Source organism: Anolis sagrei, chromosome 1 (genome assembly GCF_037176765.1).
Source record: "Anolis sagrei isolate rAnoSag1 chromosome 1, rAnoSag1.mat, whole genome shotgun sequence".
Classification (NCBI taxonomy): domain Eukaryota; kingdom Metazoa; phylum Chordata; class Lepidosauria; order Squamata; family Dactyloidae; genus Anolis; species Anolis sagrei.
In genome coordinates, this window is record NC_090021.1 from 112,726,623 (window position 1) to 112,752,267 (window position 25,645).

General features: G+C 42.7%; 1 protein-coding gene across 2 annotated transcripts in view; it reads left to right on the forward strand.

Moving 5' to 3' along the window:
• Positions 1 to 7,324: 7,324 nt before the first annotated feature.
• Positions 7,325 to 25,645, forward strand: part of ASRGL1 (asparaginase and isoaspartyl peptidase 1) — a 36,523-nt gene continuing 18,202 nt past the window's right edge. Inside the window, exons 1-3 of one of the 2 annotated variants that reach the window (XM_060752847.2) lie at positions 7,325 to 7,604; positions 15,506 to 15,713; positions 21,873 to 22,015. In XM_060752847.2, coding sequence (XP_060608830.2) covers positions 15,527 to 15,713; positions 21,873 to 22,015 — 330 coding nt within the window. In that variant the 5' untranslated portion in view covers positions 7,325 to 7,604; positions 15,506 to 15,526. Of the gene's footprint in view, positions 7,605 to 15,260; positions 15,320 to 15,505; positions 15,714 to 21,872; positions 22,016 to 25,645 lie in introns of those variants that run through there. The other variant, XM_060752848.2, reaches the window with a different exon arrangement.

Consider the following 25,645-nt stretch of genomic DNA (forward strand, 5'->3'; position numbering starts at 1 on the left):
CTAATATGCAGTTTAAGTGTAGACCCAGCTTGTTTCATAAATTACCCATTGGAATCAGCATAGAGAGTTGGATTGCAAGGAGTTTCTCATTCCAGATGCCCCTTCCTTCCCAAATCCAAGAAGCTGGGATTTCTTCCTCAGCAGGATTTGACAGACACCCAAGAGATGTTCCCAACCTTTGAAGTGTGGCAAGGAGACAAATTAGAACCTTGTAGATACCATCTGTTAAGTATAAGACACTGACTCATCCTAGCAGTTGGGAAAAATTCAGTGGTTCAACCTCTTTGACTGGTCATGCTCTTAATACTCCTGTGTTTCCTAACAATCATGACCCCTGGACCTGTTACCATTCATGATTCCTTGTCTCAATGCTTTGAGGCTTTGGATGTCTGGATTCCTGGCTTTGTTTAACAACTTCTGACACCTTGCTCCTGCACCTTCCTTCGTCTTCTGGAATTATTTGTACATGACTTGAACTGGATTGATTTCCCTGCAGCTGTCTCTCTTAGGAGAATCTGTCTCTTTGGATACTTCCGGTTTGTAGACATAGGACAATCTGATGAAGTCTCAGAGATGCCGCCAAGTGTCTCTGTCTGCTAAGAGTCTTAATCTTATCAGAAGGTATACAGATAGCCGCCGAGTAAAGCCAGACAATATAGTTTTCCCAAAGGCTCGGGCGTGCCATCACAGCAGCCATGCCTCTGAATGCTGCAGAAGCAAATGTACCCATTGTAAAGTCAACACAGGATTGCTTGGCTCCACAGTCACATATATGTATATCTGTGTGTATCTATATAAATAAAAATGTAATGCTCGTTTGTGGGATTAACATAACTCAAAAACGACTGGACGAATTGCCATTAAATTTGGCCAAAAGACACCCACTAATCCAAGGAGTGACCATCACTCAAAAAAATTGAGTTTGTCATTTGGGAGCTGTAGTTGCTGGGATTTATAGTTCACCTACAATCAAAGAGCATTCTGAACTCCACTAACGATTGAATTGAACCAAACGTGGCACACAGGACTCCCATGACCAACAGAAAATACTGGAAGGGTTTGGTGGGCACTGACGTTGAGTTTGGGAGTTGTACTACACCGACATCCAGAGAGCACTGTGGACTCAGACAATGATGGACCCGGACCAAACTTGGCACAAATATTCCATATGCACAACTGTGGCTGGTCGACTGCCTTGCCGCCGAGCGCTGGGCCCAACCACCGTCTGGCCAGTGGACCGAATCCGAGCTGAAGGGAGGCCCGCTGCGGCCGCCATTCTCGCAGTGCGGCCCGGACCGGCAGTTTGCAGCCGCGACGAAGGAGGAGGCGGAGGAGACACGCCGCGAAAGGCGTGCCGCGGCTGCCATCCTGCTGCGGCCCCTCCATCTGGGCCCTTCCATCTGGGCTTGTTCATCCTGCCGCGGCCCTTCCATCTGGGCTTGTTCGTCTCATTTCCTGGCCGTTGGGCCAGCTAGGCTTCACCATCTCTGCCTATGAAAGGACGTGAACTGACCTCTTGGGTAGTTCGATGTGTGTAGACCGCTGTGTGTAGACCGCTGTGTGTAGACCGTTGTATGGACCTGCTGGCCATTTTTGTAGATTCTTGTGTAGACCTTTAATGCTGGCCTTTTCGCGGCTACTTACTGAGCGAGAGTGTGTTTGACCATCTGTGCTGCCCCATCCTGATTTATCATCTCCGGAAGCCCATCCGCTGGCTACCAACCGTCTAGAGACTTACCGGGGTCATAGCAATATTTAGTTAACTACCACTATTTCCACCCATAAGGGGTAGTCGTATAATACCAACTAGTACATTCCTGGTCATTTATTGTCATCTTCCCCATTGGGATAAGAACGAATAGAGCACCTAGGCGCCTGCCACCTGCTGCTAGATTGCACCAGCACTTACACCCCTCTCCCATCCCTCTGTGCCGCACTTTATTATCGCTAAGTAGAGCACTTTAGACCAGCACTTTATTAACGTGTGTGTTATTATCGTGTGTTGCTGCTGACTAAATACGATCATTTACGATAACTGACGGGCTGCTCCTAAAATCTGTGCACTTTAAGAACTGTTCCACTGACGGGCTGCTCCTAAAATCGGTGCACTTTAAGAACTGTTCCACTGAAGCAGCCGGAAACATTGACTACCATCTGTACCGCTGCCGCCCATGTGGTCCCCTGCCCCCATTTGTGTACTGTCTCTGCTACTCTTATGTACTGGAGGGGGCGGAAGAAGAGGTGGGCTGGAGCCTGTGATGGAAGGTGTGGTGGGGAGGGGGGAGGAGGGGGGGAGGGGATGCTGGCAAGAACCAATAAACTTAACAACAAACATAGGAGAGTGTAATCTCAGGGCTCTGGACTGCGGCATGGAGGGAGGGAGGTGTTCCACTAGCCGAGGGGCCCCCATAGAGGACGTGGTGGGAAGGAGGAGATGCGGGAGAAGGAGACCTCGAATTCGGCCTAATTCGGACTGTTTATCCAAATTAACTATTCCCAATCGGTCTCCTAAGGTAAATTGGTGTAACCAGGTGAGCGGGCCCTCTGGCTTGAAGGTGGTGTTGTTGAACGCCAGATCTGTCAACGGAAAAACAACTTGGATTCAGGACTTAATCCTGGAGGAGCGGGCAGATCTGGCGTGCATCACGGAGACCTGGCTGGATGAAGCGGGGGGCGTAAACCTCTCCCAGCTTTGCCCTCCAGGTTTCTCCGTGCAACACCAACCCAGAGCCGGAGGACGGGGAGGCGGGGTCGCAGTGGTCTATAGAGATTCCATCCATCTAACCAGGAGCCCCATCCCGCAGACCACAAATTTTGAATGCGTCCACCTGAGGGTGGGTGACCGGGACAGAATAGGGATTCTGCTAGTGTACCGTCCACCTCGCTGCACTACAGTCTCCCTACCTGAGCTAGCGGGGGTTGTCTCGAGCCTGGCGGTGGAGTCCCAACGGCTTCTTGTGCTGGGGGACTTCAACATCCACGCCGAGGCAGCCCTCACAGGTGCGGCTCAGGACTTCATGTCTGCCATGGCAACCATGGGGCTGTCCCAACAAATAACTGGCCCCACCCACTGTGCTGGACACACATTGGACTTGGTTTTCTGCCAAGGATGGGAGCAGGGTGGCGGTGTGGAGGAGTTGTCCATCTCTCCGTTGCCGTGGACCGACCACTTCCTGATTAGATTTAGGCTCACTGCGCCCCCTAACCTCCGCAGGGGTGGTGGACCCATTAAGATGGTCCGCCCCAGGAGGCTTATGGATCCGAACGGATTCCTGACGGCTCTTGGGGAGTTTCCCGCCACCATGGTAGGTGATAGTGTCGAAGCCTTGGTCGCTCTCTGGAATGGGGAGATGACCAGGGCTATTGACAAGATCGCTCCGGAACGTCCCCTCTCGAGTAACCGAGCTAAACCAGCCCCTTGGTTCACTGAGGAGCTGGCAGCAATGAAGCGAAAGAAGAGGGTTCTAGAGAGCGTGTGGCGATCGGACCCTAGCGAGTCAAACCGAACACGGTTTGTGTCCTTTTTGAGGGCATATGCCGCGGCAATAAAAGCCGCAAAGAAAACTTTCTTTGCGGCTACTATTGCGTCTGCAAAAAACCGTCCGGCGGAGCTGTTCCGGGTTGTTAGAGGTCTTTTAACTCCCCCCACGGGTGGGAGCCCTGACAACTCAGCAGCGCGCTGTGAAGCATTTGCTCGGTTCTTTGCAGACAAAGTCGCTTTGATCCGCGCTGGGCTGGACGCCACATTGGATGCAGTCTCTGTGGATGTGACACAAGCACCTGCTTGTCAGATTTTGTTGGATTCTTTTCAGTTTGTGAAACCCGAGGATGTGGACAAGATACTTGGAGGAATGAGACCCACCACGTCCATCCTAGACCCCTGCCCATCCTGGCTTCTGAAGGAGGCCAGAGGGGGATTGGCCGAGTGGGTAACGGTGGTGGTTAATGCCTCCCTTCGGGAAGGCAAGATTCCAGCGAGCCTAAAACAGGCTATTATAAAGCCGCTGTTGAAGAAACCATCACTTGACCCCACTAAATTGGACAACTTTCGGCCTGTTTCCAATCTTCCCTTCTTGGGCAAAGTCATGGAAAGCGTGGTGGCCTCACAACTCCAGGTATTCTTGGGAGACACGGATTATCTGGATCCGGCACAGTCTGGTTTCAGACCGGGACATGGTACCGAGACGGTCTTGGTCGCCTTAGTGGATGATCTGCGCCGGGAGCTAGACAGGGGGAGTGTGTCCCTGTTGGTGCTCCTGGACCTCTCAGCGGCCTTCGATACCGTCGACCACGGTATTCTTCTGGGGCGCCTTGCAGAGATGGGTCTTGGGGGCACTGCTCTGCAGTGGCTCCGGTCATTTCTGGAGGGTCGTTCTCAGAAGGTGTTATTGGGGGACTCCTGTTCAACGCCGCAGCCGTTGACCTGTGGCGTTCCTCAGGGCTCCATCTTGTCCCCCTTGCTGTTTAACATCTACATGAAGCCGCTGGGTGAGATCATCCGGAGTTTCGGAGTGCGGTGTCATCTGTACGCAGATGATGTCCAGCTCTGTCACTCCTTCCCACCTGCTACTAAGGAGGCCGTCGAAGTCCTGAACCGGTGCCTGGCCGCTGTAATGGTCTGGATGAGGGCGAACAAACTGAAATTAAATCCAGACAAGACAGAGGTACTCCTGGTCAGTCGCAAGGCCGAACAGGGTATAGGGTTACAGCCTGTGCTGGACGGGGTCGCACTCCCCTTGAAGGCACAGGTTCGCAGCTTGGGTGTGACCTTGGACTCATCGCTGAGCCTGGAGCCTCAGGTTTCAGCGGTGACCAGGGGAGCATTTGCACAGCTTAGGCTCGTGCGCCAGCTGCGCCCGTATCTTGGGAAGTCTGACTTGGCCACGGTGGTACACGCTTTGGTCACATCCCGCCTCGACTACTGCAACGCTCTCTACGTGGGGCTGCCCTTGAAGACGGCCCGGAAGCTTCAGCTAGTCCAGCGCGCGGCAGCCATGTTGTTAACGGGAGCTGGACGCAGAGAGCATACAACGCCTCTGCTGTCCCAGCTCCACTGGCTGCCGATCTGCTACCGGGCCCAATTTAAGGTGCTGGTGTTATCCTACAAAGCCCTAAACGGTTCCGGCCCAAGATACCTTGCAGACCGCATCTCGGCCTACGAGCCCACGAGGGCCTTGAGATCTTCCGGGGAGGCCCTTCTCTCGGTCCCGCCTGCCTCTCAGGCACGTCTGGCGGGGACGAGGGAGCGGGCCTTCTCGGTGGTGGCCCCCCGGCTGTGGAACACCCTCCCTGTTGAAGTTAGACAGGCGCCCTCCTTGATGGCCTTTCGTAGGGGCCTGAAAACATGGCTCTTCGAGCAGGCCTTCAATTGAGTGTAGTGGAATTGACTCTGGATTGAACTAGGACTATGTTTTTGGCTATGACCCCGGGACTTGACGAAGCGGATTTTTAGTATAGGTATATGTTGTGTTGTATTGTCTGGTTTGTACTGTCTTGATTCGCTGTATACTGTCTTCCTTGTTGTTGTGCACCGCCCCGAGTCGCCTCCGGGCTGAGAGGGGCGGTCAATAAATACAAGAAATAAATAAATAAATAAATAATAAACACAGATGGAGCTTGGGGGAAATAGACCTCGACATTTGGGAGTTGTAGTTACTGGGATTTATAGTTCACCTACAATGAAAGAGCATTCTGAACCCCACGAACAATAGAATTGGGGAAAACTTCCCACACAGAATCCCTATGACCAATAGAAAATACTTAAGACCATCCAGTCCAACCAGCGCAAAAAAAAAAAAAAACAGGGCAAGAAATACTGTTTACCCACAAGCATAAAAAATTACACATATTAGCAACCAACACTTTCACATATAGCTCTGCGTATATCTATCTCATTAGTGCGGAGCTAAGTAATCCTATATTAATTTACACTGGGTACATATAATGACATTTTGTTCATTGTATTATATTCATGTGTTATGTTTCTCTATCTCTGTATGTATGTATTTATAATATACTAGCTGTCCAGATCACCAGTCTGGGCCACAGCAACGCATGGCAGGGGGCGGCTAGTATATTATAAATACATACATACATACATAAACATAACACATGAATATAATACAATGAACAAAATGTCATTATATGTACCCACTGTAAAGTAAATATAGGATTACTTAGCTCCGCACTAATGAGATAGATATGTTGTTGTTGTTCATTCGTTCAGTCGTCTCCGACTCTTCGTGACCTCATGGACCAGCCCACGCGAGAGCTCCCTGTCGGCCGTCACCACCCCCAGCTCCTTCAAGGTCAGTCCAGTCACTTCAAGGATGCCATCCATCCATCTTTCCCTTGGTCGGCCCCTCTTCCTTTTGCCTTCCACTTTCCCCAGCATAATTGTCTTCTCCAAGTTTTGCTGTCTCCTCATGATGTGGCCAAAGTACTTCAACTTTGTCTCTAGTATCCTTTCCTCCAATGAGCAGTCGGGCTTTATTTCCTGGAGGATGGACTGGTTGGATCTTCTCGCAGTCCAAGGCACTCTCAGAACTTTCCTCCAACACCACAGTTCAAAAGCATCGATTTTCCTTCACTCAGCCTTCTCTAAGGTCCAGCTCTCACATCTGTAGGTTACTATAGGGAATACCATGGCTTCGACTAGGCGGATCTTTGTTGCCAGTCTGATGTCTCTACTCTTTACTATTTTATCGAGACTGGACATTGCTCTCCTCCCAAGAAGTAAGCGTCTTCTGATTTCCTGGCCACAGTCTGCATCTGCAGTAATCTTTGCGCCTAGAAATACAAAGTCTGTCACGGCCTCCACATTTTCTCCCTCTATTTTCCAGTTGTCAATCATTCTTGTTGCCATCATCTTGTTTTTTTTGATGTTTAGATGCAACCCAGCTTTTGCGCTTTCTTCTTTCACCTTGATTAGAAGGCTCCTCAGCTCCTCCTCGCTTTCGGCCATCAGAGTGGTGTCATCTGCATATCTGAGGTTGTTAATGTTTCTTCCAGCAATTTTCACCCCAGCCTTACATTCATCAAGCCCCGCACATCGCATGATGTGTTCTGCATACAAGTTAAAAAGGTTGGGTGAGAGTAGATATACACAGAGAGATAGATATACACAGAGCTATATAAGCAATGTAGCACATGACTAAAATATAGATCACACATATAAGAAAAAGCATGAATATATGCATGGAAACATTCAGAGAGCAACGTGATTCCACCTGGCCTTGGAGGCTAAGCAGGGTCAGCCCTGGAGAGATCTTGGATGGGAGACCACGAACGATGAGCCAGTGCTGTGGGCTCTATTTCAAGGAAAGGAATGGGCAAAACCACCTTCTGGCCTAAGGAAACCTTATGGAGATTCCACTAGGTCCCTGCAAGGCAGCTTGGAGGCGCGCGCATGCAGGCACACGCTTTCCTCGTTGTGCAAAAGGCATAGAGGCAGTCTATGGAGACGAGGGACCACCGCCATCTTTACAACGGGCATCCGTTTGGCTTCGCCCGCCTCGAATGAATGGGATACTTCCGCCATTTTGGGGAGGGGCGGAGGTTTCTCCCGGGCCACCTGAAGGAAGCTGAGGGAAGCCGCGAGCTGTGTGAGTAAACCCCACTTGGGAGGAGAGGCGCGGGGAGGGAGGCTCAGGGCGCATCTACACGGAGGAATTAACGCGGTTTGGCACCACTTTAGCAGTCTGGCGCAGAGCTGTGCAACCGTGGGAGCGGCAGTTTGGTGAGGCACCAGCCCTCATTGGCAAGGCAGGCCAAACCTCCCAAGATTCCATATCATTGAGCCATAGCAGTTAAAGTGGTGTCAAAATTCGTTAATACTCTAGTGTGGATGCACCTTTAAGAAACAGGGCGTCACCTGCATTATGGACCTGCTTCTTCCCTGTTGTCAGAAGTGTCAGTAGAAGAAGGAGGGAATAAAATACTAAATATTAGGTTGAGCATCCCTGATCTAGAGTCCTGAAATATCCCACAATTCTGCACCTGAGAGGCTGAGACAGTGACACCTTTGCCTACATAGAGTTCAGTGTGTACACACTTTGTTTCATGCTCATAATCACAAATCTATAGAAATAAAAATGTAATGTTCGTTTGTGGGATTAACATAACTCAAAAACACTGGACGAATTGGACACAATACACCTAACAGTCCAACGAGTGTTCATCACCCATTAACACACACGCACACTCGCGCACACACACAAAACCCCAGCAGAACAGACTTAAAAAACGCCAAAATACACCATATATATATATACACATACACTCATATACATATTCACATGCACACATTCATACACACATGTATATATATATGCACAAATACACACATATACATATCTACATACATGCATATATACACAAAAATATGCATATAGACAAGCATACACATTTACACAATTTGCATGTACACATATAAACACACAAATACACAAATATATTCACACACGCACACATATATACACCTATATATATATACGCAAACACACAATATGCATGTCCACAAATAAACACACAAACACACATATATACACACACATGTATACACACACACACATATATATACACACACAAAACACATACAAACTGGGCCACAGCAATGCTTGGCAGGGGGTGGCTAGTATTTATATAATTGGCTTCAGGCTACACCAGGCATGAGCAAACTTGGGCCCTCCAGGTGTTTTGGACTCCAACTCCCACAATTCCTAACAGCCAGTTCAAAGCAGATATTGTGGGGTTTTCTACCTTGATATTCTGGGTTATTATTATTATTATTATTATTATTAAACTTTATTTGTACCCCGCTAGCATCTCCCGACAGGAGCCCCCGGTGGCGCAGTGGGTTAAAGCACTGAGCTGCTGAGCTTGTTGATCAAAAGGTCGCAGGTTCGATTCCGGGGAGCGGCGTGAGCATCCGCTGTCAGCCCTAGCTTCTGCCAACATAGCAGTTCGAAAACATGCAAATGTGAGTAGATCAATAGGTACCGCTCCGGTGGGAAGGTAACGGCGCTCCATGCAGTCATGCCAGCCACATGACCTTGGAGGTGTCTACGGACAACGCTGGCTCTTCGGCTTAGAAATGGAGATGAGCATCACACCTCAGAGTCAGACATGACTGGACTTAATGTCAGGGGACTACCTTTACCTTTTACCTAGCATCTCCCGAAGAACTCGATGAGGCTTACACAGGCCAAGGCCTCAATAACAAAACAACAATACAGTCTAAGCCAGGGGTCCTCAAACTAAGGCCCGGGGGCCGGATGCGGCCCTCCAAGGTCATTTACCCGGCCCTCACTCAGGGTGAACTTAAATCTGTAATGACTTCAAAGCACACAACAACAACAATCCTATCTCATCATCCAAAAGCAGGCCCACACTTCCCATTGAAATACTAATACACTTATATTTGTTAAAATTGTTCTTCATTTTAATTATTGTATTGTTTTTAAGTGGTTTTTGAACTACGAATAAGATCTGTGCAGTGTGCCCTGGAATTCATTCAATTTTTTTTTTCAAATTATAATCCGGCCCTCCAACGGTTTGAGGGACTGTGACCTGGCCCTCTGTTTAAAAGGTTTGAGGACCCCTGGTCTAAGCAAATCAACAATTAAAACAAAAATAAAGCAAAAAGAAACAACAGGCAATAAAACAATACACTAAAGCAGAATAAAACTGGGTTATATGGCTGTGTGGAAGGGCCTTCACTCTTGGAAAAGTTATCATGGCAAAAAGGTGTCTCCACTGAAGCTTTATCACCAGCCCTTGCTTCCACAACAAGCCAATGTTTTTAAAATCCCAATACAGTGTATTGCTGGGCAGGGGTACCACTTTGAACATGGATTTTTGTAAAACTGATTAAATCAACATTTAATCAGTTTTAATAGGTAAAGGTAAGGTAAAGGTGTTCCCCTGACATTAAGTCCAGTCGTCTCCGATTCTGGGGGTTGGTCCTCATCTCCATTTCTAAGCCGAAGACATGGCATTGTCTGTAGACACCCCCAAGGTTATGTGGCTGGCATGACTGCATGGAGCGCCGTTACCTTCCCGCTGGGGCAGTACCTATTGATCTACTTAGATCTGCATGTTTTCGAACTGCTAGGTTGGCAGAAGCTGGGACTGAAAGCGGAAGCTCATGCTACTCCCTGGATTTGAATTTGCGACTTTTCTGTCAACAAGTTTAACAGCTCAACGCTTTAACCCACTGCGCCACCAGGGGCTCCTTAAATGTTTAATATTAGTCTTCAAATAACTAAATTATTATTATCTGTTAATCAAGAGTATATTCATTTTTGCGAGGAGAACACCCAATCTGTGATCTTCCAAAGCTGTTCAACTACAACTCCCATCTGCCCAACACTGGCCCCATTTACATTACCATATAATACAATTTCAAACCATTTCATATAAACTTCATTATATGAGTCCAATTCAATGCAGTTAAATTTAATTATATGAGTCTGCACTGACCATATAATGCAGTTTCCAACTGCATTATACAGCAGTGTAGAGAGGGCCACTCTCTGATCAGTGGTGAAGTATGATGGGAGTTGTAGTTCAGTAGTATTTGGATTACCACAGCTTTTCCAGTGCTAAGAGAAGGCTTTCAAAAACATTGATGCATTTTTTTATAAATTTTTGAGCAACAGATTTTAATAGAGATCCCAGAACTGTTTGTAAGCTGGTTGGTGAACTTTGTGAACTTACATGCATGTATAGAAAACGAAAAATACTGTGAATAATTATAGAGGTTGAGGATCCCGTATCCGAAATACTTGGGAACAGATTTCTGATTGGGTTGGTGAAGGCTTTCATGGCTGGAATCACTGGGTTGCTGTGAGTTTCCGGACTATAGGGCCATGTTCCAGAAGCATTCTCTCCTGATGCTTTGCCCACAACTATCACAGGCATCCCCAGAGGTAGTGAGGTCTGTTGGAAACTAGGCAAGTGGGGTTTATATATCTGTGGAGTATCCAGGGTGGGAGAAAGAACTCTTGTCTGCTTGAGGCAAGTGTGAATGTTGCAATTGGCCACCTTGATTAGCATTTAATAGCTTTGCAGCTTCAAAGCCTGGCTACTTCCTGTCCGGGGTAATCCTTTGTTAGAAGGTGTTAGCTGACTCTGATTGTTTTCTGTCTGGAATTCCCCTAATTTCTGGGTGTTGTTCTTTATTTATTGTCCTTATTTTAAACCAACTTGCTTAGTTTCTAACAGACCTCTGATGATGCCTGCCATAGATGTGGGTGAAACGTCAGGAGAGAATGCTTCTAGAACATGGCCATACAGCCTAGAAAACTGACAGCAACTCAGATTTCTCATTTTTTCAGATTTTGGAATATTTCCATAAAAAATAATGAGATATCTTGGAGATATATCTCAAATCTAAATACTACATAAATTCCTTTATGTTTCATATACACTATATACACAATATTTAAATAATGCTGTAAATGAATTTTGTGTGTGCACATTCTTTTTAAGAAGTAACTCTGTTGCTTTGTGACTACCAAAAAGTAATTAGTTAGAAGTAACAGCGTTATGTAAGCTGTTTTCTCCATCATGATTTCCCCCTCATTACTGAATCTCTGTCTTATGGTATGGTTTGATATCGGAAGGACTTTTGTTTGTGAGTCATTCGTCAATACATCAAGCCATTCCATTCCCTCTGTGTCACATAGTTCTCCAGGAGAGAGACCTTTGTGAAATGTTCAGTTATGCTTTCAACACATGAGTGACTGACAGGAGCAATTGTATTGATGAAAATCGCACTGTCAAAAGCAGCTCTCTTTTAGAAGAAAGTGATGATATGTGCCCTGGTTTGTGTCCCAGAAATTTATATACGTCTTCTTTCTTTCCACCAAGTATTGTCATTTTGCAGAAGTAACAATGGGCTGGATCATGCCATACTAATTTAATAAGCTTGGAAGCTACAGGTCTAAGACATTTCCTTATCAAAGCTCATCCATAGACGTGTGATGTGCTTCATCGCCAACTGGCAGTGCAGATCAACTGGTTTTCCTTGAGCGTATGATATGATAAATATAAGAAATTCGGAGAGAGATCTTCCTCTAAATATCCATTCTGAAAGAATGCTTGGCTCCTCAGATAGGTACCTGGTGTTTGGAGGGGGCACATGGCTCCTTCACACTTTCCATAGGTATAATTAGTTCGACATTGACTTCGTTTGTTAATCAGGTTTTTCCAAGAACGTAAGGAAGGATATGCTTGCTCAATCCAAAAGCCTATCTAACGAAATGGAGTCTGCTCTGGATGTTTTCAAGTAGAGTCTAGATGGCCATCTATTGGGGGTGCTTTGATTGTGTGTTCCTGCATGGCAGAATAGGGTTGGTTGGACTGGATGACCCTTGTGGTCTCTATGAATCTACGGCTTCTTTTCCCACAATGGCCAACCATTTCCAACAAGCAAAACGAGCAATTGCGTCTTTCCACTTGTGCTTCACTACAAATTGAATTGGATGCTATACTTCCAGTGATAATGATGGCTGAAGGGCTCTGAGGGTGCATCTGTGCTGTAGAATTGATGCAGTTTGATACCACTTTAACTACCATGCGTCAGTGCTATGGAATCATGGGATTTGTAGTTTGGTGAGGTGCCAGTACTCTGTGACAGAAGGCTGAAGACATTGTAAAATTATAGTTCCCATGATTCCATAGTAATGAGCCATAGCAGTTAAACTGTGTAAGTTCAGTAGTGTGTAGATGCACCCTGAGAGTTGCAGTTTAACAAAATAGCTTTTCTAACATCTGCGAAAGCCAGTGTGTCCAACTAGTAGCCATTGACTACTTTGTTGTTGTTGTTGTTGTTCATTCGTTCAGTCGTTTCCGACTCTTCGTGACCTCATGGACCAGCCCACGCCAGCGCTCCCTGTGAGCCGTCACCACCCCCAGCTCCTTCAAGGCCAATCCAGTCACTTCAAGGATGCCATCCATCCATCTTGCCCTTGGTCAGCCCCGCTTCCTTTTTCCTCATCATAATTGTCTTCTCTAAGCTTTCCTTGACTGCATAGTCTTCTACTATACAAGATAAAGGTATTTCAAAATTCTTGTAATCATTGAAAATCAGAAAAGGCTTTAGAAGAGGCTTTCCTTTTCACTTGCACACTTAGATAGAAGGGAATGCCGTTTCTAAGAAGAGGCTCGCTATAATACATGTATTATTTATGTTTTATTTATTACATATATTTTTATCCCGCCCTTCTCCCCACAAGGGGACTCAGGGCAGCCTTACATAAGCATCCAATAATGCAGTCCACATATACCAATAAAATACAATTAAAACAATAAAATGTACAGTCACCCCTCTATATCCTCAGATTTGGTATCCACAAATTCAACTGTCCACATCTTGAAAAATATTCCACCTCCACCATTTTTTTTAATTTTTGGAAAATCAAGGCTTGGGTTTGCTATTTTATATAAGGTACATCATTTTACTATCCCACACTAAAAGCTGGATATTTATTTATTTATTGCTAGCTGTCCCCTGCCACGCATTGCTATGGCCCAGTCTGTGTATATGTGTTTTGTGTGTGTATATATATTTGTGCGTATCTCTGTGTATATATTTGTGTATATGTGTTTGCATATATATGTGTGGTTTTGTGTATGTGTTGTAATGTATTTTTTTGCTTTTCAAGTCTCTTTTTTTTCTTTTTCTTTTTAATTTATTTATTGTAGCTTTAACATATTCAGTATTTAAACATTCTTATACTTATCACTTCGCATTAACAATTGTGCAGAACATGTATGTCTTGATACCTATAATATTCCATTCTCGTTTCATTACATCCAATCACCCAGTGCTAACCCTTCACCCCCGACCAGCCAATTACAATACTTATTCCCAAAAATCAGTTGTTTCTATTACAGGTTTGGTCCCCTTACCTTCTATATATACATATTCTATCAATTTCCCCCAAATCTTCCCAAAATCATCTTTTTTTGATAGTCCTTTTTTAACCTTAATGTTTCCTGTCAGTTTATTGTTTATTGCGATGTCCCAGATCTCCCTATACTACTCATCCAATTGGCACTCCCCTCCTTCTTTCCATTTTTTAGCTATTAATAATCTTGCTGCTGTTACTAGATTGGCAATTAATTCTTTTAGTTCTTTTGGTATTTTAACATTGTTAACAAATGACAGCTGTGCTATCTCCGGTGTTCCTGTTATCTCTATTTGGGTGATTCTTCTTATTTCTTGAAATACATTTTCCCAAAATTTTTGAACATATTTGCAAGACCACCACATGTGTATATATGTGCCAGTTTCTTGATAGCCCCTCCAGCACTGCTTAGAATGTTTCTTGTCAATTTGATTTAATCTGACTGGTGTGAGGTACCATCTCCACACCACTTTGTAATAGTTCTCTTTTATTCTTATTGACATATTTTTTAATATACGCGTATTCCACATTCCTTTCCAGTTTTGTAGGTGTATTACTTTATTGCAATCTAACTCCCACATTCTTTTCAAGTCTCTTCTGCTGTGTTTTTCAGTGTTTTTTATGAGTGATGGTCACCGTTGGCCTGATAGGTGTATTGTGTCAAATTTGGTGTCCAGTGGTTTTTGAGTTGTGGTAATCCCACAAATGAACATTGCATTTTTATTTATATAGATTTATTGCACTTATATACTGCTTTGCTCACCCCTAAGAAACTCAAGTGGTTCCCAATATAATCAATGGCAAAATTCAATACATGTACAAAACAACCCATATCAAAACAACAATGACAATAGATTAAAACCGCTAAAATTATAAAACTATAAAACATCAGCCATGCACAACACATAAACATTTAGGCTTTGCACAATCCCAAGGATATCCTTAACTACTTCCATATTTACATGTTTCTGTTATGCCACAGATTTTCATATCCTTTGGGGGAAGAAGGAGGGTCCTAGAACTAAGCACCAAAGGATTGAAAGGTCCCACTGTATAATATTTTAAAAATGAAGATCAGATGCTTTCTTTTTCTTTTGGTGTTAACATTTTCATGTATGCAGATTTAGGTAATTAAGTTCAGATATGTAATAGATTCTGATTTAAGTGACAATAATAAAAAAGTAATAATATTTATTACTTCTTTAAGTCTGAAGAAGAATAATTATTGAGGCACTGCATGAAATGCTTACACCTTTCCTGGATGGAACAGTGTGTGTTTTGTTCCAGTTTAATCAGTAATAAAAGCTTGTCTGAACTCAGCAGGAGGAAGGCTGAACTTTGAACGCTCACTCAGTTGGAAAACCTGAGATAATGAATGCCTTCCACTCTCAGAAGATGTTGAGGTGGTAAAACTAAAGGGTTTAAGGACTGGGACAGATACCGTGATATGTGCAGCTTCTTAAGTGAAAGAGTCTTAGCCAATATTTCATCAGATTTCACCAACTGGCATGTTAGATGAGGATTTCTAAGAAATACTGCATCTGACTTCTAAGAAATACCAATTCTGAGAAATAATTGTATCTTTCTAGGCAGCACAGAATCCCAACATTATGAAGCCAGTTATTGTGGTTCACGGTGGAGCTGGTCGTATCTTTAAAGAGCGAGAAGATGGAAGTCGCTCCGGCGTCACCAGAGCAGCTCTGAAAGGTTATGGTATCTTGAAACAAGGAGGGAGTGCATTAGATGCCGTAGAAGAAGCAGTGGTGTTAATGGAAGATGACCCACATTTTAATGCAGGTAATCTCTCTGAACCTCCCATTTTGCGGGACTGAGAACTCAAATCACACCGTTTTATGTGTAGGAGCCAGATTTCTTCTTCTTTTCTTCTTCTCTTTGGTTGGCCGTGATCCTGTGGATTAACTTCAACCTGATTCATCGGGATTCTGCTGTTACTTCATTTCCTTGCTGTCTGTCTATTAACTTCTTTCAAGTCTGGCTGCTGTTACAGGAATAAAGGAAGGGACATTAATTTTTTAAAAAAGGAATACCCAAAGCAATTTAAACTGAGTCTGTCCACAAGGCAGAATTACAGCAATTTGCCTGCCATAGCTCTATCCTATGGAACTGTGGCATTTGTAATTTCTTGTAGGACCAGAGCTCTCTAACTGAGAAAGGTAAATATCTCACAAAACCCCAATTCCCAGAATTCCATAGCATTGAGTTGTGACAGTTAATGTGGGGAGTTTTTTTCATGTGAGGAGCGACTTGAGAAATTGCAAGTCGCTTCTGGTGTTAGATAATTGGCCATCTGCGAGAACATTACCCAGGGGACGCCTGGATGTGTTACCATCCTGTCTCAGCATGATAAACTAGAGCTGACAGACAGGAGCTCGCCTCACTCCCTGGATTTGAACCACTGACCTTTTGGTCAGCAGTCCTGCTCACACAAGGGTTTAACCCATTATCAAACAGCTATAATTCTGCTGTGTAAATATAGCAAGCTTATCCTGTAGCTTCATTGTACAAGGATGAAGCCAGAGAGACTTCTTATTACATTACCCTATTTACATGAATCTAATACTCTTTTTTTTTTTTTTTTTGGCTAAATCACCTTGCCAAAATCAGGGTGCGCATTAGCTTTGCATAATATGGTAATTTTAGTGCTGAGCCAAAGTAAAAGGGGAAGCTGCACCTGGAGCTCCTATTTGAGGGACATTATCTCTAACTTAGTGGCCAGGGCCCAATCCTATGCAATGCTAGGAATTGTAGTTTGGTGAGGCATCCACCCCCTTTGAAAGAGAAGGCTCAAGACCTTGTAAAATTACAGCCCTCATGACTCCATAGCATTGAACCAAAGCAATTAAAGTAGATTCACTCAACAGTATAGATGCATCCCAAGATTTTTTTCTATTTCTGTAAGCTTTGGTGTTATAACACTTTTATTATTATTATTATTATTATTATTAATAATAATAATAATAATAATAATAACTTTATTCTCATACCTTGCCACCATCTCCCAGAGAAACTTGAGGCAGCTTGGGGGTTGAGAAGGGCGGGGTAGAAGTGCCCGGAATAAATAAATAAATTACATGGAACCAAATGTCCATAAGACAATAAACAAACAATCCATGAAGCAAAACCACAATTGAAATAAGAACATAATCAAATGGAACATATTTTTCTAGTTAAAAACAAAGTAAATGGGCATAAAAATATAAAAATTAACATTAATACTCCATCCCATCAATACTTTTGTTTTTAAAGAAGGAATTCTAAGCAGGCAGCAGCTGTAATGGACAAATTACAAAGAGTGGACTTTGTGTCACTGTGATTACATTTGGCAGCAAATACTTTTTTTTTTTTTTTTTGGTTTCAGGGTTTTGAAAACTGGAGTGTGCATTAGATTAAATCAATATTAATAATATTAATTAAATATGGTAATATATCACAATCAACTATGAATATTAATCAGATTGGGATTTGCTTGCCCCAGCCACTGGCATGTACCATCTATGCTAACATCTGATCAGAACCAAAGAAATGCCTTTCCCTCGTCTCCCATGGCCTTGCATCTCACCAGTACACTCTTTTATCCTAATAGGTCTTTGTCCAAGTCTTCATCCCCAACTATTAGGATCTGCTTCTGTTATGTCAGGAAATAAGCAGATTCTTGTAGTGAGTTCAGAAATGCCTTAGTGATGATAAGACATAGGTTCTCCAGATGCTTTGGATTTCTGCTGCCATCATCCTTGATGACCACTGATTAATGTTGATTGACAATCCTGATGTCTAAAACATATGGATGCTTAAGAGTTGGAAACCATATAAAAAAGGAACCAGCAGTCTTGGCTTACATCATTAGTATCCACTGAGCTTTTTGTGCTGCCACAAAGGGCAGTAGGGGCCATCTCTCAGAGCAGTTAATGTTGAGTGAAAATGAAAGGAAATTTGAGCGAGACCAGGGTAATTTAGTCATCTCCAAGCAATCACTTGAGTGGGTGCTTCATTCTTTAGGATGGAACCACAGTTAATGACTCTTCTGTGGTTCAAGGAGGCAATCCACATCACCCAAGACAGCAGCACACCTCCCCATTCCATTGCCATCAGGGAGGGGGTTGGACACCACTGATGGTGGAAAGCTGCTATTTAATCATTGAACACTTTGAATAACCTTTCCTAGATAATCTGTGTTGTCATCAGTTGATGACAACTTTGACATTTCGCAAGCATCCAAAATGCAGCCTTTGTGTAAGGCATTCTTTCCTTTCCTTTTCCTCCCTAGAATCTTTATTCTAAAATTAGCAAAGCTTTGTTTAAGAAGATTCCCCCTTAGTTCAGGTAATTCAGCATTTTGATACATTCTGAGCAATGTACTTCACACATCAGATGATGCTGAAACAAGCCTGTGAGCCCCCAGTTTTGTTAGTCAAGAATTAGCCAGCTTGTTAAAATTTGGCTACCCTGTTACACACAGGATCGACTCTTTTAATTGCTTATATCTACATGTGTTAAGGCTTATTGAGTGCAGCTGCTCTTGGAAAACAAGGAGAAGGCCCTAATTGCAGTTGCTGTTTGAAACCTACTGTGGAGTATTTATCTTTATCAAGGATGAAGCAGTCTTAGCATAAGGGGATGCTAGCAACAGTAGGATGCTTTAGATGGTTTTAAATGGTCAGAATTTTTAGGGGAGGAGTTATAGACTGCAAGTCCCAGAAACTCACAGCCAGAATAATAATAATAATAATAAGCGAATACACACCTCAAAATAATAGCAGCAAACTTATAACAAAAGAGAAAGTGACATCAAAATGAAAATCAGAATACGAGTAATCAAATAAACATAACTATACTTATAACATAATTAACAATTAGACATAAATCCTAAGAGAATGATTAAAAGCCATAAAACGGCTATCATGGTGGTTCTTTAACATGTACCATAGCAGCAATGGGATACAAATAAGCCAGCATTCTGATAGAATTAAAAGTGTCTTTAGTCCTCTCCGTATGCTAGGTGCATTTTCAAAAGTTTTTTTGAAGAAGGGGAGGGTGGGGGCATTTTTATTTCTTTAGGGAGGGAGTTCCAGAGACAGAGCAATCACGGAGAAGGCTCCCTCTTTCATTCCCACCAATTGTGCTTGTGACTGTGGTGGGACCGAGAGCAGGACCTCCTCCTTTGACCGCAGTGCACGACATGACCTGTATAGGGAGTTGTGATTAGACAAATAGCCTGGACCTGAACCATTTAGGACTTTATATTTATTTATTTAGAGCATTTATACCCCATCCTTCAACGGCTTCAACAGGCAACTATTCAGTGCCAACACAATATAATAACATAACATCAAATACAATTAGCATACATTAAAAAACGTTATAAATATAAATTAAAACAGTTTGCTGGTTCAAATCGTCATCCGATTCAGTCCATTGTGGCCCACTAAAGCCTTCATCAGTAAATCAGTCTATTCTGCAAATGCTTGATCCCACAGCCAGAATTTGAGTTTCTTCCGGAAAATCAGGAGGAATGGGCAGATTTTATCTCATAAGGGAGGGAGATCCACACCCAAGGAGCCACTACATAGGTAACAACCAGCACTTTATATTTAAGCCCAAAAGCGGACCAGCAACCAGTGGAGCTGTCGCAGCATGGGAGTCGTCTTCTCACGATACGGCGCTCCACTTAACAAGCTGGCCGCCATTCTCTGCACCAGTTGCAGCTTCTGACCTATCTTCAAAGGCAGCCCCACAAAGAGAACGTTGCAGTAGTCCAAACAGGATGTGACTAAGGTGTGGACTGCCATAGCCAAGTCAGGCATCTCAAGGAACGGATGCATCTGGCACACAAGTTTAACCTTGCAAAAGCACTCCTGGTCACCGCCAATAACCAATGGCCATATGATTCTGGTAGCAGGAGTCCCAAGAAAAAGTAATTTTACATGCTCTGAAAATGGCTAAGCTACTTGGATAACTATTGAATAAGTGTTCCCTGTGGTGGTTCTTCTGGGAGTGTTGTTGTTGAACACAGTCTTACTGGAAGGGTGGGGTGGGTGGGTTGTTACAGTTTCTAGGAAATGTATGGATTTGAACAAATACTCAGAATTTACCCTACCTACCCATAGTTTGGAAATGGTCGATCACATCTGGTCCTGGTACAAAACTCAAAGAAGATCCTGTCTTAGGTAGTTGACTTTTAGGTACCATTAAATCCCAGAGTTTGTACTTCTTCCCAGTAGCACCAAAAATACAGAGTGTTTCAAAAGGATGGACCCTGTTTGAAATTACTTTATCCCTGCAACCACAAACCACCCATGAATGAAACTTTTACCATTTGTAAGGCTGGGGCATAGAATTTCAAATGTTTACTGCTAGATGCCTCTCCCAGCACACAAACAGCTCCTGGCCTCAGTCATTCACAAGATGGCCACTCCTTAACATAAGACCTAATAAGAGATTCTCCATATGCGGAGTTAATTTTTAGATTTGTTTATGGCTCAGGGTGGTTAGTAAAACTTGATAACTTGGTAACTCATTAAACCAAGTAATTGCAATTTGCTGCCATTGTGAAATATAATATTTTGAAATTGGGTCCAGCATTTTGAAACACCCTATCATTTGGTACCTCTGTTGTTGCAATCAGAATGACTTTGCTCAGCGCACTTTGTCACCAGTCACCCTAAATCTGGTCTCTAAATGATACTTCATGTCATGTTTAACATATTGTTTTCAGTACATTCTTTTTATCTCCTTTGCTGTGTCTTGGATTGACTGCCTTTTCAAGAATACACAAAAAGAAGTGTCCTTGTTTGTTTGATTAACTTGTGTGGATTTGGGTTTTTTGGATTTTAGTAATATTTTCTCTCTAGTAAACGCTAGGTCTTCCATCTATGGCAGTGATTCTTAACCTGTGAGTCCGCAGGTGCTTTGGCCTACAAGTCCCAAAAATCCCAGCCTTTTTACCAGCTGTTACGATTTCTGGGCATTGAAGGCCAAAACATCTGGGGATCCACAAGTTGAGAACCACTGATCTGTGGTCATTGTCTGGCAGAAGCTGACCATGGAGTCATGTTTGAGAACCTAGAGATTACTAGAAAGATGGCCTCTCAGGTAAAAAAACAATGACAACAATTATTTTCTTTGTGGTTTTCCCACTATATCATATGTGTTACTTTCAAGTTACTAGTTTTTCTATATCCCCAGAATAAATAGCATTCACAACTTAAATGTACATCATGAAAATGACACCTTGAAGAGTGAAATAAAAGAAATAGAAATGATGAAGAGATTCAAAGTTTTGCATGTATAGAGCTTTATTAGAGCTTGTTTGCGTTTCATGCAAGTTTTATGCTATTTTAGTACCTTGAAAGAGAGAATCTCTGCAAGTAAATGGTCATGAAGTTTGCCCTGCCTGGATGTTTACTGCCTAAGCACCTGTTTAAGAGCCCATAATAGTTAACCTTTTTTTAAAAAAAAAAATCCTGACTGTCAAATAATTCAGACTGTGCTGGATTCCACGATCATGTTTTTTTGAAGACTCAAATTTTCAGTATGGAAGTGAGGAAAAGAGGTTTTTGTGACGGGAGTATGAAGACAACCTTCCATGAGTCACCAGTTGCTTATGCATCTATTTTTGCCTCCTTCATATTGAAGTGATTTTTCCCTCCTCTTTCATTCCCAGGCCAGACCATTCTAAATTCTGATAAAAATAATAGAAATGCTATTAAATAGATTTCCTGCTTTACAAAAAGATGAGATTGTTAGAACCAGAAAATATACATGGCTTTTAGTTATAGTACTGGAATTTCTGGTTCCATTTATAAATATTTCTCTAAGAAACTTGGCAATCCAGAAATTGTCATTTAAAAAGTTCTAAAACCTGGATTAGTTAAAAGGACTTTTAAGTAATAAAAATTGATTGGATGGACAACTTCGTTCTTCTTTCCTGCGTATTAGGTTGTGGCTCTGTGTTAAATGAAAAGGGTAAAGTAGAAATGGATGCCATTATCATGGATGGAAAAAATCTGAGCTCAGGAGCAGTGTCTGCAGTGAAATGTATAGCCAACCCCATCAAGCTTGCTCGTCTTGTCATGGAAAAGGTATGTAGAACAGTCACTTGAACAAACTCCCTACCCTTTTCCCTTTGGACTGTTATATACTGTTAGGCTTCATTGCTTGTGTCTCCAGCTCAACCTAATCACTCTCTCCTTCCCAAGCCCCCAATTGAGCTTCTTTCTCTACAAATACCAGCAAGAGATTGATAACACTATGTAACAAAATTTGAAAAAAAAATCTGTTCCTGGATTGAAAGTGCTATTTTCTGTTTAATTGTGTGGTACCATATATACTCGTGTATAAGCCAAGGCACCTAATTTTACCACAAAAAACTGGGGAAATGTATTGATTCGAGTGTAAGCCAAGGGTAGGAAATGCAGCAGCTACTGGTAAATTTCAGAATAAAAATAGATACTAATAAAATTACACTAGGCATCAGTAGGTTAAATGTTTGTGAATATTTACATAAAACTGTAATTTAAGTTAAGACTCTAACTCTGATTAAACCATTATTCTAATCTTCTACATATCCTTCCAATAATAAAAGATTAAAATAATAAATGTAATAATAATAATAATAATAATAATAATAATAATAATAAAAGAGTAAAATAATAAATGTTATGATAATAATAAAATAGTAAAATAAGAAATAATTGTTGGGGATAGTAGACATTATAGTCAGAACATCTGGGGGGCTCTAACTTGGGGCAGATCCCTTCTTTCGGACTGGTCCACTGGTAGATCCATCCCACTGTTGTTGGCACTGACTGGCAGTTTTTAAGAACCATGCAGGAGTTTCCCATCCTTTCCTATAAATACCAAAGTTGGACCTGGAACCTTGACATATGAAGTATATGTTCTTATCATTGAGTTGCATCTCTCTCTTCCTTTCCACCCTCTTGTGATCTCCCAAACCTTGCAGCTAGGAGACTGCTTGTCTTGCAATATGAACTGGCAGAGTGTCATTCTACCTGCCTTCAGGATAGTGAGGCACCATTTGCTGCTTAGAAAAAGCCAGCACCAGAACAGACAGGCCTGCCACTTCTAATGTAATACTCCTTATACAGAGAATGCTTTGTAACTCTTACCTCAATCAGCCTCGCTGTTCCCAGTGACACAGGTAATTTGTGTCCATTTTACAACTGAGGGATGAGATTAGAAAAGTAAATGACTCAACAAGAATGCTACTGTATTTATCTGACCTGGCTTATGAAACTAAATCTCTTGTAGACAAATCAATTAAACATGCTACAGTGGTTTAATTCCAATACATCAGGGTTTATAATAATAAAACTTTATTTATACCCTGCCACCATCTCCCGAAGGGACTCCGGGCAGCTCAGAAAGCGCTCAAAGGTGCAAAAATACAAAATACAACAAGTGCATAAACAATATCACAAAAGCAATAACAAACAACACAACATCATCAAACCCCACTGGTTAAAATTCAACAATACCTGCAGTTATAAAACAAACTGCAATAAATAAGTCTCATAAAGTGCAAGGTGAAATAATTTCTGGGTCCTCAAATATGTTCATTAAGGATTTCTAAATATGGTCAAAGACTTGTCTCAAAAGCCATGTCTTCAATTGTGTCTGGAAGACTTGGAGAGTGTGGGGCTAGCCTGATTTCTCTTGGGAGGATATTCGAAAGCCGGGCCGGGGGGGGGGGGGGCGGGGAGCACCAAGAAGGCCCTCTCTCTTGTCCCGTACAACTGTGCTTGAGACGGAGGTGGGACTGAGAAGAGGCCCTCGCCAGCAGATCTCAGAGCCCACGCTGGTTCGTAGAAGGAAATGCAGTCTCAAAGATAGGTTGAACCTGAACTGAATAGGGCTTTATCGGTATTAACCTGCACTTTGAATTGAGCCCGGAAACTTGTCGGCAGCCAGTGGAACTGCTTTAATAGGGGTATTGTATGCTCCCTATAAATAGCCCCTGTTAGTAATCTGGCACTAATCTTTACACTAATTGCAGTTTCTAGGCCATCTTTAAAAGCAGCCCCCTATAGAGTGTGTTACAGTAGTCCATTCTAGATGTAACTAAGGCATGGACCACCATGACAAAGACAGGCTTTTCGAGGTACAGTCCCAGCTGGCATACAAGTTTAAACTGTGTGAAGGCCCTCTCAGCCATCGTCAACACCTGAGCTTCGAGCATCAGTAATGAATCCAGGAGAACCCCCAGACCGTGTCTTCAGGGGGAATATAACCCTGTTGAGCACAGGTTGCCACCCTATACCCTCGCAACCGACCGGGAGGACCTCTGTCTTGTCTGGATTGAGCCTCAGTTTGTTGGCTCTCATCCAATCCATCACAGCTGCCAGGCACTGATCCAGAAACCAGGGAGCTTCCTTGGAATTTGGTGGAAAGGAGTAATAGAGTTGTGTGTCATCTGCGTAGAGATGGCACCCAACTCCAAAACTCCAGAAGTGAAGACAATGTGCTGGTTTTATTATTATTATTGTATATTTATAGAATTTACTTCTGAGTTGCTCTTTCAATTTTTTAAATAAAGAAGAATTAAAATTAGGAAAGGCCAGAGAATCAAGTTACCCCAATATTTCACTTTTATCATTTAATGGTGAGGGAAATATGGGTTCATTCAGGGGAATTTGAAATCCTTGAAATTTGTTTTAGAGAGCGAAAACCTGAGCCCTACATGCAATTGTTCCCAGATTATACTCATATTTTAAATCTAAAGATTTGGTATATTCAGATGTTGGCTTACCAGACACTGACCGTTCCAGTTCTGCCTCCCCGAAAGCCAGTTGATCAATAGCCGCAGCTAATGTGGATCCGCAGTTTAGAAGCAAATAAAGCTATTGCCACAAAACAGGCACTGATTAGGCAGGCTTTTAGCAACTGCTGTTGAAACTGAAAAACTGACATACTAAGGTGTATCCAAAAGTCTTTGAACAACTACTTTCTTCACAAAAGATCTGAGATAATACACGAGGAATCCTCTTTGAATTGCTGGTTGAAGTTGTCAGCTTTCAAGTTTTAGGATGATGAGGCTTCATGCTTGTGCAGTTACATTCTGTTCATTGTGTGCAGTTTTCTGTTCATAGTTTGTGAACTATTGTTTTCATTTCAAACTGTACGTTGACACCCAAAAAGACAGAAAAGCCAATTCTTATGTGGTTCATTTGCAGGATCAGTTAACTCTGAGTGCAAATTTCCTTCCCTACATAAGAGTTTGCAAGCAAAATAGATATGTGCTTTTAAAGCACTATTGTGTTTTTATTAGATGTATACATCACACTTTTTCTGCAAGGAGGTCAAGGTGTTGTACATGGTGTCTTTCCCCTATTTGCACACCCTGCATCTTATCCTCACAATAACCCTGTGATGCAAGTCTGAAAAATTACTTTTCCCCAGGTCCCTGATGAGATTCGTAGTTGAATAAGAAGTTAGCATTATTTACTTCTGCCACAATCTCTTTCCATCATGCAACAAAAAAGTGGGTTCCATGGAAGGGAAGTTAGTGGTGCAATCCAGGCATTTTGATAAACAATGTCTGATATATTTTCAGAAATTATTACTGGGTCCCTAAATAACAATTAGCACAACCCATAGTTAGAGTGATAATTACTACAGCAGAAGTAGGTGAGCTATGGAATTCAGTACAGATAATTCCACCCTTGAACACCTTGTCTTGTTAACTTTAGGGA